Raw genomic sequence first — 18784 nt, 5'->3', positions numbered from 1 at the left:
GTTTTGGGGGTCTTGGGGTTGGAAAGGGGGGAGACATGGGGGGTCTCTATGGGGGTTTTAGGGTGGGTTTGGGGGTTATTGGGTCTTGTTTTAGGGGGTCTTGGGGTTGGATGGGGGGATTTGGGGGTCCCAGTGGCTCTTAGGGTGGGGATTTGGGGGTCTCTATGGGGTTTGGGGGTTAACTTGTCATTTCTGGGGGGGGGTCTTGGGGTCGGAGGGGGGTTATGGGGTGTTGTGACCCCAAATATAGGGGGTTTGGGGGGTCCTGGTGACTCCCAGGGTGGGGATTTGGGGGGTCTCTATGGGGTTTGGGGGTTATTGGGTCTTGTTTTGGGGGTCTTGGGGTTGGAAAGGGGGGAGACATGGGGGGTCTCTATGGGGGTTTTAGGGTGGGTTTGGAGGTTATTGGGTCTTGTTTTAGGGGGTCTTGGGGTTGGAAGGGGGACTTGGGGGTCCCAGTGTCTCAGGGTGGGGATTTGGGGGTCTCTATGGGGTTTGGGGGTTAACTTGTCATTTCTGGGAGGGGTCTTGGGGTCGGAGGGGGGTTATGGGGTGTTGTGACTCCAAATATAGGGGGGTTGGGGGGTCCCAGTGTCTCTCAGGGTGGGGATTTCGGGGGTCTCTATGGGGTTTGAGGGTTATTGGGTCTTGTTTTGGGGGTCTTGGGGTTGGGGGGGGATATGGGGGGTCTCTATGGGGGTTTTAGGGTAGGTTTGGGGGTTATTGGGTCTTGTTTCAGGGGGTCTTGGGCTTGGAGGGGGGGATTTGGGGGTCCCAGTGGCTCTTAGGGTGGGGATTTGGGGGTCTCTATGGGGTTTGGGGGTTAACTTGTCATTTCTGGGGGGGGTCTTGGGGTTGGAGGGGGGTTATGGGGTGTTGGGACCCCAAATATGGGGGGCTTGAGGGGTCCCGGTGACTCCCAGGGTTGGGATTTGGGGGGTCTCTATGGGGTTTGGGGGTTATTGGGTCTTGTTTTGGGTGGTCTTGGGGTTGGAGGGGGGAGATATGGGGGGTCTCTATGGGGGTTTTAGGGTGGGTTTGGGGGTCTCTATGGGGTTTGGGGGTTAACTTGATTCTGGGGGGGGGGCTTGGGGTTGGAGGGGGGTTATGGGGTGTTGTGACCCCAAATATGGGGGCTTGGGGGGTCCCGGTGACTCCCAGGGTGGGGATTTGGGGGGGTCTCTATGGGGTTTGGGGGTTATTGGGTCTTGTTTTGGGTGGTCTTGGGGTTGGGGGGGATATGGGGGTCTCTATGGGGGTTTTAGGGTGGGTTTGGGGGTCTCTATGGGGTTTGGGGATTAACTTGTCATTTCTGGGGGGGGTCTTGGGGTTGGAGGGGGGTTATGGGGTGTTGTGACCCCAAATATAGGGGGCTTGGGGGGTCCCGGTGGTTCTCAGGGGGGGGATTTGGGGGGTCTCTATGGGGTTTGGGGTTATTGGGTCTTGTTTTGGGTGGTCTTGGGGTTGGGGGGGGGATATGGGGGTCTCTATGGGGGTTTTAGGGTGGGTTTGGGGGTTATTGGGTCTTGTTTTAGGGGGTCTTGGGGTTGGAGGTGGGGACTTGGGGGTCCCAGTGGCTTTTAGGGTGGGGATTTGGGGGTTTCTATGGGGTTTGGGGGTTCACTTGTTTCTGGGGGGGGTCTTGGGGTTGGGGGGGGTCTCTATGGGGGTTTTAGGGTGGGTTTGGGGTTGGAGGGTGTTAATGGGGTTTCCCCCCTATTTCCCCCCCCCCAGATCTTGGTAGACACTCGTGCCCTACAGAAGGAGATCAATGGGCTGGTGGGGAAACTGGAGCGGACCTTCAGCGTCACCGATGAGCTGCTGTTCAAGGTATGGGGGGGTCCTGGGGGTCCTAAAGGGGGTTTTGGGGGTCCTGAAAGGGGTTTGGGGGTCTTGAAGGGGGTTTGAGGGGTCCTGAGGGGGTCTTGGGGGGTTCTAATGTGGGTTTGGGGGTCTTGAAGGGGGTTTGGGGAGTTCTAAAGGGGGTTTGGGGGGTCCTAAAGAGGTTTTGAGGGTCCTAAAAGGGTTTGGGGGGTTCTGAAGGGGTTTGGGGGGGATCTTGAAGAGGTTTTGGGGGTCTTGAAAGAAGTTGGGGGTCCTGATGGGGGTCTTGGGGGGTCCTAAAGGGGTTTTGGGGGTCCTGAAGGGGGTTCTGAATTAGGTTTCAGGGGTCCTGAAGGGGTTTTGGGGGGTCCTGAAAGGGGTTTGGGGGATCCTAAAGGGGGTTTTGGGGGGTTCTGAATTAGGTTTTAGGGGTCCTGAAGGGATTTTGGGTGTCCTGATGGGGTTTGGGGGGTCCTAAAGGTGTTTTTGGGGGGTTCTGAAGGGGTTTTGGGGGTCCTAAAGGGCTTTTGGGGTCCTGAAAGGGGTTTTGGGGGTTCTGAAGGGGGTTTCAGGGGTCCTGAAAGGGGTTTTGGGGTCCTGAAAGGGGTTTGGGGGGTCTTGAAAGAGGTTGGGGGTCCTGAAAGGGGTTTGGGGGGTCCTAAAGGGGTTTTGGGGGTCTTGAAGGGATTTTGGGGGGTCCTAAAGGGGTTTTGGGGGTCCTGAAGGGGGTTATGGGGTCCTGAAAGGGGTTTGGGGGATCCTAAAGGGGGTTTTGGGGGGTTCTGAATTAGGTTTCAGAAGTCCTGAAGGGGTTTTGGGGGTCCTAAAGGTGTTTCTGGGGGGTTCTGAAGGGGTTTTGGGGGTCCTAAAGGGCTTTTGGGGTCCTGAAAGGGGTTTTGGGGGTTCTGAAGGGGGTTTTGGGGTCCTGAAAGGGGTTTGGGGGGTCTTGAAAGAGGTTGGGGGTCCTGATGGGGGTTTTGGGGGGTCCTAAAGGGGTTTTGGGGGTCTTGAAGGGAATTTGGGGGGTCCTAGAGGGGGTTTTGGGGGGTTCTAAAGGGGTTTGGGGGGTCCTAAAGGTGTTTTTGGGGGGTTCTGAAGGGGTTTTGGGGGTCCTAAAGGGGTTTTGGGGTCCTGAAAGGGGTTTTGGGGTCCTGAAAGGGGTTTTGGGGGTTCTGAATTAGGTTTCAGGGGTCCTGAAGGGGTTTTGGGGTCCTGAAGGGGATTTGAAGGGGGTTTAGGGGGGTCCTGAAGGGGGTCTTGGGGTATTCTAAAGGGGGATTTGGGGGTCCTGAAGGGGTTATGGGGGGTCCTGAAGGGCTTTTGGGGGGTCCGGAAGGGGTTTTGGGGGTCTTAAAGGGGTTTTGGGGTCCTGAAGGGGTTATGGAGGTCCTGAAGATGTTTTGGGGCTTCTGATGGGGGTTTTGGGGTCCTAAAGGGGTTTTGGGGGGTTCTGAATTAGGTTTCAGGGGTCCTGAAGGGGTTTTGGGGTCCTGAAGGGGGTTTGAAGGGGGTTTGAGAGGTCCTGAAGGGGGCCTTGGGGGGTTCTAATGTGGGTTTGGGGGTCCTGAAGGGGGTTTGGGGAGTTCTAAAGGGGGTTTTGGGGGTCCTGAAGGGGTTTTGGGGTCCTGAAGGGCTTTTGGGGGGTCTGGAAGGGGTTTGGGGGGGTCTTAAAGGGGTTTTGTGGTCCTGAAGGGATTATGGGGGTCCTGAAGAGGTTTTGGGGGTTCTTAAGGGGGTTTGGGGGTCCTAAAGGGGTTTTGGGGGATTCTGAAGAGGTTTTGGGGTGTCCTGAAGGGGGTTTGGGGGGTTCTAAAGGGGTTTAGGGGTGTCCTGAAATCTACCATGGATAGACCCCCCCCCGCCCCCAAAATGGGACCCACGGAACCCCAAAACCCATTGAAATGGGACTCGGGGACCCCAACCCCAAATGGTGCCCCCTCCCCAGGATGCCAAGAGGGATGAGGTGGTGAGGAAGGCTTACAAGTACCTGGCAGCACTGCATGAGGTAATGGGGGGGGGGGCTGCTTTGGGGGGTGGGGGGCATCTGCTATTGGGGGGGGGGGGGATGGATTTGCTTGGGGGGGGGGGAGATCTGCTTTGTGGGTGGGGGGGGGTGGGGGGCAGATGTGCTTGGTGGGGGGGGGAGATCCCCTTTGTGGGGGGGGGAGTGGGGGAGATCTGCTTTGGGGGAGGGGAGATCCACTTTGTGGGGGGGGGATTCTGCTTTGGGGGGGGGGGATCTGCTTTGTGGGGGGGGGTCTTCTTTGTGGGGGGGGGGTTCTGCTTTGTGGGGGGGTGTGTAGAGCTGGAATTGGGGGTGCTCAATGTAGGAAGGATGATGATAAAGTGGGGTGGGGGGGGGTCTGTTCACACCAATATTTTTGTGTTGCCCCCCCCCCCCCCCTCCCTATTCCCAGAACTGTGCTCAGCTCATCCAAACCATTGAGGACACCGGGACCATCCAGAGGGAGATACGGGACCTGGAGGAGCAGGTTGAGGGGGGGGGGGCTGGGGAGGGGTCTAAGGGGAGGGGTAGAATGGGGGGGAGGGGTCTGGGGGGGGGGGGTGTTGAAGTGGGAGGGAGCGGGGGGTGGATGGGGAGGGAGGGTTTGAATGGGGGGAGGTGTCGGGGGGGGGGGGAAGGGGTCGAAGGGGAGGGGTCGAAGGGGGGGATCGAGGGGGAGGGGTCTAAAAGGGAGGGGTCTAAGTGGAGGATCAGGGGGGTGTGGGGTCTTGGGGGGAGGGGTCTAGGTGGGGAGGGGTATAAAGGGGGAGGGGTCTTTGGGGGGGTCTATGGGGGGAGGGGTCGAAGGGGAGGAGGGGTCTAGGAGGGGAGGGGGGAGGGGTCTGAAAAGGAGGGGTCTTGGGGCGAGGGGAATAAGGGGAAGGGTCTCAAGGGGGGGTCTAAGAGGGGAGGGGTCTAAAAGGGAGGGGTCTAAGTGGGGGATCAGGGGGGTGGGGGGTCTTGGGGGGAGGGGTCTAAGGGGGGAGGGGTCTAAGGGGGGGGTCTACAGGGGGAGGGGTCAAAGGGGAGGAGGGGTCTAGGAGGGGAGGGGGCGGTCTAAAAAGAAGGGGTCTAGGGGGGAGGGGAATAAGGGGAGGGGTCGAGAGGGGGAGGAGTTTAGTTGGGGAGGGGTCTAAGTGGGGAAGGAGTCTAAAAGGGAGGGGTCTAAGTGGGGGATCAGGGGGGTGGGGGGTCTTGGGGGGAGGGGTCTAAGGGGGGAGGGGTCTAAGGGGGGGTCTACAGGGGGAGGGGTCAAAGGGGAGGAGGGGTCTAGGAGGGGAGGGGGCGGTCTAAAAAGAAGGGGACTAGGGGGGAGGGGAATAAGGGGAGGGGTCGAGAGGGGGAGGAGTTTAGTTGGGGAGGGGTCTAAGTGGGGAAGGAGTCTAAAAGGGAGGGATCTAAGGGGGGAGGGATCAAGGGGGGGGTCTAAGAGGGGAGGGGTCTAAAAGGGAGGGGTCTAAGTGGGGGATCACAGGGGTGTGGGGTCTTGGGGGGAGGGGTCTAGGTGGGGAGGGGTATAAAGGGGGAGGGGTCTAGGGGGGAGGGGAGGGTGGTATAAGGGGGGGGCTATAGGGGGAGGGGTCGAAGGGGAGGAGGGGTCTAGGAGGGGAGGGGGGAGGGGTCTGAAAAGGAGGTGTCTGGGGGGGAGGGGAATAAGGGGAAGGGTCTCAAGGGGGGGTCTAAGAGGGGAGGGGTCTAAAAGGGAGGGGTCTAAGTGGGGGATCAGGGGGGTGTGGGGTCTTGGGGGGAGGGGTATAAAGGGGGAGGGGTCTAAGGGGGAGGTCTACAGGGGGAGGGGTCGAAGGGGAGGAGGGATCTAGGAGGGGAGGGGGGGGGTTAAAAAGGAGGGGTCTAGAGGGGAGGGGAATAAGGGGAGGGGTCTAAAGGGGAGGGGTCTAGGGGGGGAGAGGTTTAGTTGGGGAAGGGTCTAAGCAGGGGAGGAGTCTAAAAGGGAAAGGTCTAGGGGGGAGGGGTCAAGGGGGGGGTCTAAGAGGGGAGGGGTCTAAAAGGGAGGGGTCTAAGTGGGGGATCGGGGGGGGGGTGGGGGGTCTTGGGGGGAGGGGTCTAGGTGGGGAGGGGTCAAGGGGGGAGGGGTCAAGGGAGGAGGGGTATAAGGGGGAGGGGTCTAAAGGGGAGGGGTCTGAGGGGGAGGGGTCTTGGGGGTCTAAGGTGGGAGGGGTCTAAGGGGGAGGGGTCTAGGAGGGGAGGGGTCTAAAGGGGAGGGCTTTAAGGGGAGGGGTCTTGGGGTCTAAGGTGGGAGGGGTCTAATAGGGGTCTAAGGGGGATGGGGAGGGGTCTAATGGGGATGGGGAGGGGTCTAAGGGGAACACACAGGATCCCATCAGGTGGGAGTGTAGGAGGGGGCAGATTTAATAGGACCCCCCCCTCATTTATGTGCTGCCCCCCCCTCATTTATGTGCTCCCCCCCCCCTCATTTATGTGCCCCCCCCCATTTTAAGATCGAGGGTGAGCTGAGCTCGCAGCCCCCCGCCAGCCTGGACCGCATCCTAAATGACTGCAGGGCTCTAAAGGAGGAGAATGCCGTGTTGGCCGCCCGCATCCGCAACGTCTGACCCCAACCCCCCCCCCATTAAACCATAGGACCCCCCCCATATATCCCCCTGTATCCCCCCCCCCCCAATATAATGGAGACCCCCCTCCAAATGAAGCCATGGCTGAAGATGGACATTGATCTCTATGGGGTGTTAATAAAAGCTCGTGCAGGGTTGGTTGGTTATGGGGGGGGTTGTGTTCTAATTGGGGAGGGGGGAGCAATCTGTGCCCCCCCCCCTCTTTTGAAGCCCCCCACCTTCCTCTTTTTTGGGGGGGGGGTTTGGGGTCTTCTCAGCTGCGTGGGGGTAGAAAACACTTGAGGTCACAGTCCCTGTGGGTGAATGGGGGTCATTAAGGAGACCCTGTTATATTGGGGGGGGGGATTTGAGGGTCTGGGGGGGGTTTATGGGGTGTTGAGGGGGATATTGGGGTGCTGGGGGGGATATTGGGGTGCTGGGGGGCTTTTTGGGTTGCTGGGGGGGGTTGTGGGTCCCAGCATCAGGGTAATTGTGGGGTTTAAGGGTGGGATTGGGGGGCATTGAGGAGCCCCCATTATTTTGGGGGGGGGGATTCTGGGGTCTGGGGAGGCTTTATGGGGTGCTGGGGGGGCTCTATGGGGTGCAGGGGGGGATATTGGGGTGCTGGGGGGCTTTATGGGGTGCTGGGGGGATATTGGGGTGCTGGGGGGCTTTATGGGGTGCTAGGGGGATATTGGGGTGCTGGGGGGATATTGGGGTGCTGGGGGGGGCTGGGGGTCCCAGCATCAGGGTAATTGTGGGGTTTAAGGGTGGGATTGGGGGGCATTGAGGAGCCCCATTATTTGGGGGGGGTCTGGGTTGGCTTTATGGGGTGCTGGGGGGGATATTTGGGGTCTGGGGGGGATATTGGGGTGCTGGGGGGGGGTTGGGGGTCTCAGCATCAGGGTAATTGTGGGGTTTCAGGGTGGGACTGGGGAGCATTGAGGAGCCCCCATTATTTGGGGGGGGGGATTTGGGGTCTGGGGGGGCTTTATGGGGTGCTGGGGGGATATTGGGGTGCTGGGGGGGTTGGGGGTCCCAGCATCAGGGTAATTGTGAGGTTTAAGGGTGGGATTGGGGGCCATTGAGAAGCCCCCATTATTTGGGGGGGGTCTGGGCGGGCTTTATGGGGTGCTGAGGGGGATATTGGGGTGCTGAGGGGGTATTTGGGGTGCTGGGGGGCTTTATGGGGTGCTGGGGGGGATATTGGGGTGCTGGGGGGGATATTGGGTGCTGGGGGGATATTGGGGTGCTGGGGAGATATTGGGGTGCTGGGGGGCCTTTATATGGTCTGGGGGGGATATTGGGGTGCTGGGGGGGATATTGGGGTGCTGGGGGGGCTTTATGGGGTGCTGGGGGGGTTGGGGGTCCCAGCATCAGGGTAATTGTGGGGTTTAAGGGTGGGAATGGGGGGCATTGAGGAGCCCCCATTATTTGGGGGGGGGGGATTCTGGGGTCTGGGGGGGCTTTATGGGGTGCTGGGGGGGCTCTATGGGGTGCAGGGGGGGATATTGGGGTGCTGGGGGGCTTTATGGGGTGCTGGGGGGATATTGGGGTGCTGGGGGGCATTTGGGGTGCTGGGTGGGGTTGGGGGTCTCAGCATCAGGGTAATTGTGGGGTTTAATGGTGGGATTGGGGGGCATTGAGGAGCCCCCATTATTTGGGGGGGGGATTTAAGGGTCTGGAGGGGATATTGGGTGCTGGGAGGTGTTGGGGGTCTCAGCATCAGGGTAATTGTGGGGTTTAAGGGTGGGAATGGGGGGCACTGAGGAGCCCCCATTATTTGGGGGGGGTCTGGGGGGGCTTTATGGGGTGCTGGGGGGGATATTGGGGTGCTGGGGGGGATATTGGGGTGCTGGGGGGCTTTTTGGGTTGCTGGGGGGGGGGTTGTGGGTCCCAGCATCAGGGTAATTGTGGGGTTTAAGGGTGGGAATGGGGGGCACTGAGGAGCCCCCATTATTTGGGGGGGGCCTGGGGGGGCTTTATGGGGTGCTGGGGGGGGCAGAAAGCACTCGAGGTCCCAGCATCAGGGTAATTGTGGGGTTTAAGGGTGGGGGGATTGGGGGGCATTGAGGAGCCCCCATTATTTGATGGTCTGGGGGGGCTTTATGGGGTGCTGGGGGGGTATTTGGGGTTACCTGGGGTAGCGTTGTCCCCTCTTCCTCCTGAACTCGGCCTCATCCACCGTCCATACGGCCCCGCGGACGTTCTCCACCCGCACAAAGCACTTGTGTAGGCTCAGGTTGTGCCGGACGGCGTTCTATGGGGGGGGGGCACCCCAAAAATATAAGGGGTTTAGGGGGGGGGGTCCCAATTTCCTTCCCCCCCTACACTCCCCCCATCCACCCCCAAGGTGCTTTGAGTGGGGTTTCCCACATTCACTATATGGGAAGGGGGGGGGGCTATGGGAGGGGTCGTGTCTGTCCCCCCCCCCCCCCCCTTATGGTGGGGTTTAGGGGGGACAGGGATCATAAGAAGAGATTTTAGGGTCCCAACCCCCCCTCGCCCCCCATCCCAATGTCCTATATAGGATTTAGGGCTCCCAGCTCTGTGAGATGATGGATCTGGGGGGGACGGGGGGGTTCTTGGGGTCTTTTGTCCTTTTGGGGGGGGGGGGGGGAAGGGGTGGGAGTGGGGTCTCGTTGGGGGGGAGGGAAGGGGGGGGGTTGGGGTCTCGTGGTGGGGGAGTGAAGGGGAGGATATGGGGTCTCGGGGCGGTGTGGGGAGGGAAGGGAGGGGTTTGGGGTCTTGGGGGAAGGATTGGGGGTCTTAGGGTTGGGTTGGGGGTCTTGGGGGTTTTGGGGTCTTGGGGGGGTTTGGGGTCTTAGGGAGGGTCTGGGGTCTCGTGGGGGGGGAGTGAAGGGGGGGGTGGGGTCTTGGGGGGGGATTGGGGGTCAGGGTTGGGTGGGGGGTCTTGGGGGGTTTGGGGTCTTGGGGGGGGTTGGGGTCATGGGGGGGGACTTGTGGTCTTAATGGGGAGGTCTTGGGTTCTTGGGGTGGGGGGTTAGGGTCTTGGGTGGGGGGTTGGGGCCTTGGGGAGGGGGTTGGTGTCTTAGGGGGGGTCTGGAGTCTCGTGGTGGGGAGTGAAGGGGGGGGGTTGGAGTCTTGGGGGGGGGATTGGGTGTCTTAGGGTTGGGTTTGGGGTCTTGGGGGGTTTGAGATCTTGGGGGGGGATTGGGGTCTTGGGGGGGATTAGGGTATTGGGGGGGTTGGGGGTCTTGGGGGGGCATTGGGGTCATGTGGGGGGGGACTTGGGGTCTTAAGGGGGGGGGTTCTTGGGGCGGGGGGTTGGGGTCTTGGGGGGTTTGGGGTCTTGGGGTGGGATTAGGGTATTGGGGGGGGTTGGAGGTCATGGGGGGGGACTTGGGGTCTTAAGGGGGGGGTTTGGGGTCTTGGGGGCTTTGGGGTCTTGGGGAGGGGTTGGGGGTCTTAGGGTTGGGTTGGGGGTCTTGGTGGGTTTGGGGTCTTGGGGGGGTTTGGGGTCTTAGGGTTGGGTTGGAGGTCTTGGGGGGTTTGGGATCTTGGGGGTGTTTGGGGTCTTAGGGTTGGGTTGGGGTCTTGGGGGGTTTGGGGTCTTAGGGTTGGGGTCTTGAGGGGTTTGGGGGTCTTGGGGGGGCGTTGGGGTCATGTGAGGGGGGACTTGGGGTCTTAAAGGGGGGGGGTTGGGTCTTGGGGTGGGGTTGGGGGTCTTGCGGGGGAATTAGGGTATTGGGGGGTTTGGGGGTCTTGGGGGGGGGTTGTGGGTCTTCGGGGGGTTGGGGGTCTTGGGGGATTAGGGTAATGGGGGGGGTTGGGGGGTTTGGGGGGGGGGTTGGGATCATGGGGTGGGGACTTGGGGTCTTAAGTTGGGGGGTTGGGTTCTTGGGGCAGGGGGTTGGGGTCTTAGGGGGTTTGGGGTCTTGGGGGCGGGTTTGTGGTCTTGGGGGGGGATTGGGGGTCTTAGGGTTGTGTTGGGGGTCTTGGGGGGTTTGGGGTCTTAGGGCGGGGGGTTAGGGTCTTGTGGGGTGTTTTGGGGTCTTGGGGGGGGTTGGGGTCTAGGGGAGGGGTTGGGGGTCTTGGGGGGGGGTTGTTGTCTTGGGGAGGGTTGGGGTCTTGGGGAAGGGTTGGGGGTCTTGGGGAGGGGTTGGGGGGTCTTAGGGGGTTTGGGGTCTTGAGGGGGGGACTTGGGGTCTTAAGGGGGGGGGTTGGGTTCTTGGGGCGGGGGTTTGGGGTCTTGGGGGGGGATTAGGGTATTGGGGGGGGTTGGAGGTCATGGGGGGGGACTTGGGATCTTAAGGGGGGGGGGTTGGGTTCTTGGGGGGAAGGTTTGGGGTCTTGGGGGGAAGGTTTGGGGTCTTGGGGGGGATTAGGGTATTGGGGGGGGTTTGGGGGTCTTGGGGGGGGGTTGGGGTCATGGTGGTGGGGGGACTTGGGGTCTTAAGGGGGGGGTTTTGGGTTCTTGGGGCGGGGGGTTCGGGTCTTGGGGGGGGTTTGGGGTCTTGGGGGGTTTGGGGTCTTAGGGCGGGGGGTTAGGGTCTTGTGGGGGGAGTTGGGGTCTTAGGGGGGGGTTGGGGTCTAGGGGAGGGGTTGGGGGTCTTGGGGGGGGGTTGTTGTCTTGGGGAGGGTTGGGGTCTTGGGGAAGGGTTGGGGGTCTTGGGGAGGGGTTGGGGGGTCTTAGGGGGTTTGGGGTCTTGAGGGGGGGACTTGGGGTCTTAAGGGGGGGGTTGGGTTCTTGGGGCGGGGGGTTGGGGTCTTGGGGGGGGATTAGGGTATTGGGGGGGGTTGGGGGTCATGGGGGGGGACTTGGGGTCTTAAGGGGGGGGGGTTGGGGTCTTGGGGGGGTTTGGGGTCTTGGGGGGGTTTGGGGTTTTGGGGAGTGGTTGGGGGGTCTTGGGGAGGGTCGACTTGGGGTCTTAATGGGGGGTTTTGGGTTCTTGGGGTGGGGGGTTGTTGTCTTAGGGTTGGGTTGGGGTCTTAGAGGGGGGTCGGGGTCTTTTTGGGGGGGGTCCCCACCTTCCACGTGGCGGTGTTATGGCGGAAGTACCCGAACATCCGGCTGAACCAATGGTAGATCTCCCCCAGGGTGCGCTGCCGCTGGGGGGACTCCAGGATGGCCTGAATTGGGGGGGGGGGCGTTAATGGAGGGGAGGGGGGGGCACGGAGGGGATTTGGGGGGTTGGGGTCATTAATTAATGGGGGGGCACAGAGGAGATTTGGGGGCAGTTTGGGGGGGTTGGGGTCGTTAATGGAGGGTCTGGGGGGGACACAGAGGGGATTTGGGGGGGGTTGGGTCATTAATGGGGGGGGGCACAGAGGAGATTTGGGTTATTAATGGAGGGGGGGGCACAGAGGGGATTTGGTGGCAATTTGGGGGGTAGGGGGGTCATTAATGGGGGATCTGGGGGGGCACGGAGGGGATTAGGGGGGTTGGGTCATTAATGGGGGGGGGGCACAGAGGGGATTTGAGGGACAATTTGGGGTGGGGGTCATTATAGGATTTAGGGGGGGGTCATTATAGGATTTGGGGGGGTCATTATAGGATTTGGGGGGGGTCATTATAGGATTTGGGGGGGTCATTATAGGATTTAGGGGGGGGTCATTATAGGATTTAGGGGGGGGTCATTATAGGATTTGGGGGGGGTCATTATAGGATTTAGGGGGGGGTCATTATAGGATTTGGGGGGGGTCATTATAGGATTTGGGGGGGTCATTATAGGATTTGGGAGGGGGTCATTATAGGATTTAGGGGGGGGTCATTATAGGATTTGGGGGGGGTCATTATAGGATTTGGGGGGGGTCATTATAGGATTTGGGGGGGTCATTATAGGATTTGGGGGGGGTTATTATAGGATTTGGGGGATTCATTATAGGATTTGGGGGGGGGTCATTATAGGATTTGGGGGGGGTCATTATAGGATTTGGGGGGGGTCATTATAGGATTTGGGGGGGGGTCATTATAGGATTTGGGGGGGTTCATTATAGGATTTGGGGTGGTCATTATAGGATTTGAAGGGGGGTCATTATAGGATTTGGGGGGGTCATTATAGGATTTGGGGGGGTCATTATAGGATTTGGGGGGGGTTCATTATAGGATTTGGGGGGGTCATTATAGGATTTGGGGGGGGGTCATTATAGGATTTAGGGGGGGGTCATTATAGGATTGGGGGGGGTCATTATAGGATTTGGGGGGGTCATTATAGGATTTGGGGGGGTCATTATAGGATTTGGGGGGGGGTCATTATAGGATTGGGGGGGTTCATTATAGGATTTGGGGGGGTCATTATAGGATTTGGGGGGGTTCATTATAGGATTTGGGGGGGTCATTGTAGGATTTGGGGGGGGTTCATTATAGGATTTGGGGGGGGTCATTATAGGATTTGGGGGGGTCATTATAGGATTTATGGGGGGGTCATTATAGGATTGGGGGGGGTCATTATAGGATTGGGGGGGTTCATTATAGGATTTAGGGGGGTCATTATAGGATTTGGGGGGGGTCATTATAGGATTTGGGGGGGTCATTATAGGATTTAGGGGGGGGTCATTATAGGATTGGGGGGGGTCATTATAGGATTTGGGGGGGTCATTATAGGATTTGGGGGGGTTCATTATAGGATTGGGGGGGGTCATTATAGGATTTGGGGGGGTTCATTATAGGATTTGGGGGGGTCATTATAGGATTTGGGGGGGTCATTATAGGATTTAGGGGAGGGTCATTATAGGATTTGGGGGGGGTCATTATAGGATTTGGGGGGATCATTATAGGATTTATGGGGGGGTCATTATAGGATTGGGGGGGGTCATTATAGGATTTGGGGGGGGTCATTATAGGATTTGGGGGGGGTCATTATAGGATTTAGGGGGGGTCATTATAGGATTTGGGGGGGTCATTATAGGATTTGGGGGGGGGTCACTCACCCATCGGATGAGCATGGCGTAGGTATAGGGGGGGCGGGTGGTGCTGAGCCGATAATACTCCAGTTCTTTTAGTTTGGGGGGGGGGGGGTCAATCAGAATTGACCCCTCCCCAATTTTAGGGACCCCCCCCCCCCAAAGTTCCTAATCCCACTGTTCTCTTACCTGAGCAGATCCCACCGTGATCCCAAAGATGCTCCGGTTGGGGGGGGGGCAGGCTGGGGGGGGGCTCGGGGTCTTCCCCCCATATGGAGGTTTGGCTTTTCCCTTGGGGGGCCTTATAGGGTGGGGGGGGGGCATCAAGATAAAGGGGATTTGGGGGTCCCTGTTTTGGGGTGCCCCCCCCCGCCCCTTTATCTCCTTACCATATTGGGGGGGGGTCTCCGGATGAGCTGGGCCTGCAGTAACCCCAAGCGGTGCCGCTCCCGGGCCAGCTTATGGGGGGGGGATGTTATAGGGTGTGTGGGGTGAGGGGGGGTTGGGGTTTAGGGTTTGGGATTAGGGTTATGGTTGGGTTTAGGGTTTAGGGTCAGGTTCAGGTTTAGGGTTGGGCTTAGGGTCAGTTTTAGGGTCAGGTTTAGGGTTGGGTTTAGGGTTTAGGGTTTAGGGTCAGGTTTAGGGTTGGGTTTAGGCTTTAGGGTCAGTTTTAGGGTCAGGTTTAGGGTTGGATTTAGGGTTTAGGGTCAGGTTTAGGGTTGTGTTTAGGGTTTAGGGTCAGTTTTAGGGTCAGGTTTAGGGTTGGATTTAGGCTTTAGGGTCAGGTTTAGGGTCAGGTTTAGGGTTGGGTTTAGTGTTTAGGGTCAGGTTTAGGCTTTAGGGTCAGTTTTAGGGTTGAGTTTAGGGTCAGGGTCAGGTTTCGGGTTGGATTTAGGATTTAAGGTCAGGTATAGGGTTGGATTTAGGGTTTAGGGTCAGTTTTTGGCTTTAGGGTCAGGGTCAGGTTTAGGGTTGGATTTAGGCTTTAGGGTCAGGTTTAGGACTTAGTGTCAGGTTTAGGGTCAGGTGTAGGGTTGGGTTTAGGATCAGGTTTGGGTTTAGGGTCTGGTTTAGGGCCAGGGTCAGGTTTAGGATCAGGTTTAGGGTTGGATTTAGGCTTTAGGGTCAGGTTTAGGCTTTAGGGTCAGGTTTAGGGTCAGGTTTAGGGTCAGGTTTAGGGTTGAATTTAGGCTTTAGGGTCAGGTTTAGGGTCAGGTTTAGGGTTGAATTTAGGCTTTAGGGTCAGGTTTAGGGTCAGGTTTAGGCTTTAGGGTCAGTTTTAGGGTCAGGTTTAGGGTTGGGTTTAGGGTCAGGGTCAGGGTCAGGTTTCGGGTTGGATTTAGGATTTAAGGTCAGGTTTAGGGTTGGATTTAGGGTCCAGTTCATGGTTGGGTTTAGGATTTAGGGTCAGTTTTAGGGTTGGACTTAGGCCTTAAGGTCAGATTTAAGGTTGGATTTAGGGTTTAGGGTCTGGTTTAGGGTCAGGTTTAGGATTTAGGGCCAGGTTTAGGGTTTAGGGTTGGATTTAAGGTCAGGTTTAGGGCTGGATTTAGGCTTTAGGGTCAGGATCAGGTTTAGGGTTGGATTTAGGGTTTAGGATCAGGTTTCCGGTTAAATTTAGGTCAGATTTTGGGTTGGATTTAGGATTTAGGGTCAGTTTTTGAGGTGGGTTTAGGGTTAGATTTAGGGTTTAGGGTCAGGGTCAGGTTTAGGGTTGGATTTAGGCTTTAGGGTCAGGTTTAGGACTTAGTGTCAGGTTTAGGGTCAGGTTTAGGGTTGGATTTAGGCTTTAGGGTCAGGTTTAGGACTTAGGGTCAGGTTTAGGGTCAGGTTTAGGGTTGGGTTTAGGATCAGGTTTGGGTTTAGGGTCTGGTTTAGGGCCAGGGTCAGGTTTAGGATCAGGTTTATGGTTGGATTTAGGCTTTAGGGTCAGGTTTAGGATCAGGTTTATGGTTGGATTTAGGCTTTAGGGTCAGGTTTAGGATCAGGTTTAGGATCACGTTTAGGGTCAGGCTTAGGATCAGGTTTAGGGTTGGATTTAGGCTTTAGGGTCAGGTTTAGGCTTTAGGGTCAGGTTTAGGGTTTAGGGTTGGATTTAAGGTCAGGTTTAGGGCTGGATTTAGGCTTTAGGGTCAGGTATCGGGTTAAATTTAGGTCAGATTTTGGGTTGGATTTAGGATTTAGGGTCAGTTTTTGAGACGGGTTTAGGGTTAGATTTAGGGTTTAGGGACAGGGTCAGGTTTAGGGTCAGGTTTAGGCTTTAGGGTTTAGGATCAGGTTTGGGTTTAGGGTCTGGTTTAGGGCCAGGGTCAGGTTTAGGATCAGGTTTAGGGTTGGATTTAGGCTTTAGGGTCAGGTTTAGGGTCAGGTTTAGGGTTGGATTTAGGGTTTAGGGTCAGGTTTAGGACTTAGTGTCAGGTTTAGGGTCAGGTGTAGGGTTGGGTTTAGGATCAGGTTTGGGTTTAGGGTCTGGTTTAGGGCCAGGGTCATGTTTAGGATCAGGTTTAGGGTTGGATTTAGGCTTTAGGGTCAGGTTTAGGATCAGGTTTAGGATCACGTTTAGGGTCAGGCTTAGGATCAGGTTTAGGGTTGGATTTAGGCTTTAGGGTCAGGTTTAGGGTCAGGTTTAGGGTTGGATTTAGGCTTTAGGGTCAGGTTTAGGATTTAGGGTCACATTTAGGGTCAGGTTTAGGGTTGGATTTAGGCTTTAGGGTCAGGTTTAGGGTCAGGTTTAGGCTTTAGGGTCAGGGTCAGGGTCAGGTTTCGGGTTGGATTTAGGATTTAAGGTCAGGTTTAGGGTTGGATTTTGGGTCCAGTTTAGGGTTGGGTTTAGGATTTAGGGTCAGGTTTAGGGTTGGACTTAGGCCTTAAGGTCAGATTTAGGGTTGGATTTTGGGTTTAGGGTCTGGTTTAGGGTCAGGTTTAGGATTTAGGGTCAGGTTTAGGGCTGGATTTAGGCTTTAGGGTCAGTTTTTGAGATGGGTTTAGGGTTAGATTTAGGGTTTAGGGTCAGGGTCAGGTTTAGCGTTGGATTTAGGCTTTAGGGTCAGGTTTAGGGTCAGGTTTAGGGTTGGGTTTAGGATCAGGTTTGGGTTTAGGGTCTGGTTTAGGGCCAGGGTCATGTTTAGGATCAGGTTTAGGGTTGGATTTAGGCTTTAGGGTCAGTTTTAGGGTCAGGTTTAGGGTTGGGTTTAGGGTCAGGGTCAGGGTCAGGTTTCGGGTTGGATTTAGGATTTAAGGTCAGGTTTAGGGTTGGATTTAGGGTCCAGTTTAGGGTTGGGTTAAGGATTTAGGGTCACGTTTAGGGTTGGGTTAAGGATTTAGGGTCAGGTTTAGGGTTGGTCTTAGACCTTAAGGTCAGATTTAGGGTTGGATTTAGGGTTTAGGGTCTGGTTTAGGGTCAGGTTTAGGATTTAGGGCCAGGTTTAGGGTTTAGGGTTGGATTTAAGGTCAGGTTTAGGGCTGGATTTAGGCTTTAGGGTCAGGATCAGGTTTAGGGTTGGATTTAGGGTTTAGGATCAGGTTTCGGGTTAAATTTTGGTCAGATTTTGGGTTGGATTTAGGATTTAGGGTCAGTTTTTGAGATGGGTTTAGGGTTAGATTTAGGGTTTAGGGTCAGGGTCAGGTTTAGGGTTGGATTTAGGCTTTAGGGTCAGGTTTAGGACTTAGTGTCAGGTTTAGGGTCAGGTTTAGGGTTGGGTTTAGGATCAGGTTTGGGTTTAGGGTCTGGTTTAGGGCCAGGGTCAGGTTTAGGATCAGGTTTAGGGTTGGATTTAGGCTTTAGGGTCAGGTTTAGGATCAGGTTTAGGATCACATTTAGGGTCAGGCTTAGGATCAGGTTTAGGGTTGGATTTAGGCTTTAGGGTCAGGTTTAGGCTTTAGGGTCAGGTTTAGGGTTTAGGGTTGGATTTAAGGTCAGGTTTAGGGCTGGATTTAGGGTTTAGGGTCAGGGTCAGGTTTATGGTTGGATTTAGGCTTTAGGGTCAGGTTTAGGGTCAGGTTTAGGGTTGGATTTAGGCTTTAGGGTCAGGTTTAGCATTTAGGGTCAGGTTTAGGGTCAGGTTTAGGGTCAGGTTTAGGGTTGGATTTAGGCTTTAGGGTCAGGTTGAGGCTTTAGGGTGACATTTAGGGTCAGATTTAGGGTCAGGGTCAGGTTTAGGGTCACGTTTAGGGTCAGGTTGAGGCTTTAGGGTCACATTTAGGGTCAGGTTTAGGGTCAGGTTTAGTATTTAGGGTCACATTTAGGGTCAGGTTTAGGGTCAGGTTTAGGCTTTAGGGTCACATTTAGGGTCAGGTTTAGGGTCAGGGTCAGGTTTAGGGTCAGGTTTAGGGTCAGGTTTAGTATTTAGGGTCACATTTAGGATCAGGTTTAGGATTTAGGGTCAGGTTTAGGGTTGGATTTAGGCTTTAGGGTCAGGTTTAGGGTCAGGGTCAGGTTTAGGGTCACATTTAGGGTCAGGTTTAAGGTCAGGTTGAGGCCTTAGGGTCACATTTAGGGTCAGGTTTAGGGTCAGGTTTAGGATTTTGGGTGACATTTAGGGTCAGGTTTAGGGTCACGTTGAGGCTTTAGGGCTGTGCTCACCTGCTGCTCCAGCTCCTGGATCCGCTCCAGTTGCCGCAGACACTGCGCCACCTCCCCCAGCTCACAGCGGGGGGGTCTGCAATGGGGGGGGACCCCAAATATCACCTTAATGGGACCCCCCCCAAATGGGGTCTGTGACCCCCCCTCCCAAATGGGGTCTGTTTGTGACCCCCCCCTTCAAATGGGGTCTGTTTGTGACACCCCCCCCCCCTCACAAATGGGGTCTGTTTGTGACCCCCCCCCCTCCCCAAATGGGGTCTGTTTGTGCCCCCCCCCCTCCCAATTTGGGTCTGTTTGTGACCCCCCCCCCAAATGGGGTCTGTTTGTGACCCCCCCCCTCCCAATTGGGGTCTGTTTGTGACCCCCCCCCCCCAAAAGGGGTCTGTCTGTGCCCCCCCCCCCCCCCCCATTTGGGGTCTGTTCCTCACCTGGGGGGCTGTGGGGCAGCACTGAGGGGGGGGTCTCCCCCTGTACAAGGGGGGGGGGATGAAGGGGCTCCTCTTTCACGTCCTGGGGGGTCTTTGGGGCTCCATTCGTAGTTGGGGAGACCTGAAAGGGGGGTTTTTATATGGGGGGGGGGGGGACGGGACCCCCTTGTTTAATATGGGGGAGACATAATTTGAGGGGGGGGGGTTTACCATGTGTTGGGGGGAGCCTCGTCCTCATCACCAGCACCCCGGGGTGGTGGACGTGCAGGAGGGGGGGGCACAAAGCACCTTCGGGGGGCACCTTTGGGAGTGGGGGGGCGGGTAGAAATGGGGGGGGGGGGGGTCTTGAATTTGAGGACCCCCCCCCCGTTAATTATAAAGCATATAGATATGAAAGCTCCCTTACCTGAGTGCGCCGGGGGGGGCCCTCGCTGTGGGTCAACACTGTGGGCCGGTCCTGGGGGGGGCGGGGGGGGCGGCGGAGTCTTTTTATATTGGGGGGGGGGGG

General features: G+C 57.1%; 2 protein-coding genes across 2 annotated transcripts in view; one reads left to right on the top strand and one right to left on the bottom strand.

Moving 5' to 3' along the window:
- Positions 1–6566, top strand: part of LOC146751052 (coiled-coil domain-containing protein 22-like) — an 18385-nt gene extending 11819 nt beyond the window's left edge. The window contains exons 4-7 of the mRNA XM_085535714.1: positions 1735–1830; positions 3770–3829; positions 4242–4316; positions 6289–6566. Of these exons, the coding sequence (XP_085391840.1) occupies positions 1735–1830; positions 3770–3829; positions 4242–4316; positions 6289–6402 (345 nt within the window). The 3' untranslated portion in view covers positions 6403–6566. The remainder of the gene's footprint in view (positions 1–1734; positions 1831–3769; positions 3830–4241; positions 4317–6288) is intronic.
- FOXP3 (forkhead box P3) lies at positions 6518–18784 on the bottom strand. The gene is made up of 10 exons (XM_085535715.1): positions 18683–18784; positions 18487–18577; positions 18277–18397; positions 17849–17924; positions 13656–13724; positions 13456–13567; positions 13294–13358; positions 11392–11493; positions 8538–8659; positions 6518–6713 (listed from the first exon to the last, which is right to left on the bottom strand). Exons 2-10 carry the CDS (start codon positions 18512–18514, stop codon positions 6674–6676), a joined length of 735 nt encoding a protein of 244 aa, XP_085391841.1. The 5' UTR covers positions 18515–18577; positions 18683–18784; the 3' UTR covers positions 6518–6673.

Source organism: Coturnix japonica, unplaced genomic scaffold (genome assembly GCF_054131305.1).
Source record: "Coturnix japonica strain WE unplaced genomic scaffold, WE-NBRP24 Scf160, whole genome shotgun sequence".
Lineage (NCBI taxonomy): Eukaryota > Metazoa > Chordata > Aves > Galliformes > Phasianidae > Coturnix > Coturnix japonica.
The sequence above is the reverse complement of the archived record's forward strand: the minus strand, read 5'-3'. Positions and strand labels throughout refer to the sequence as shown.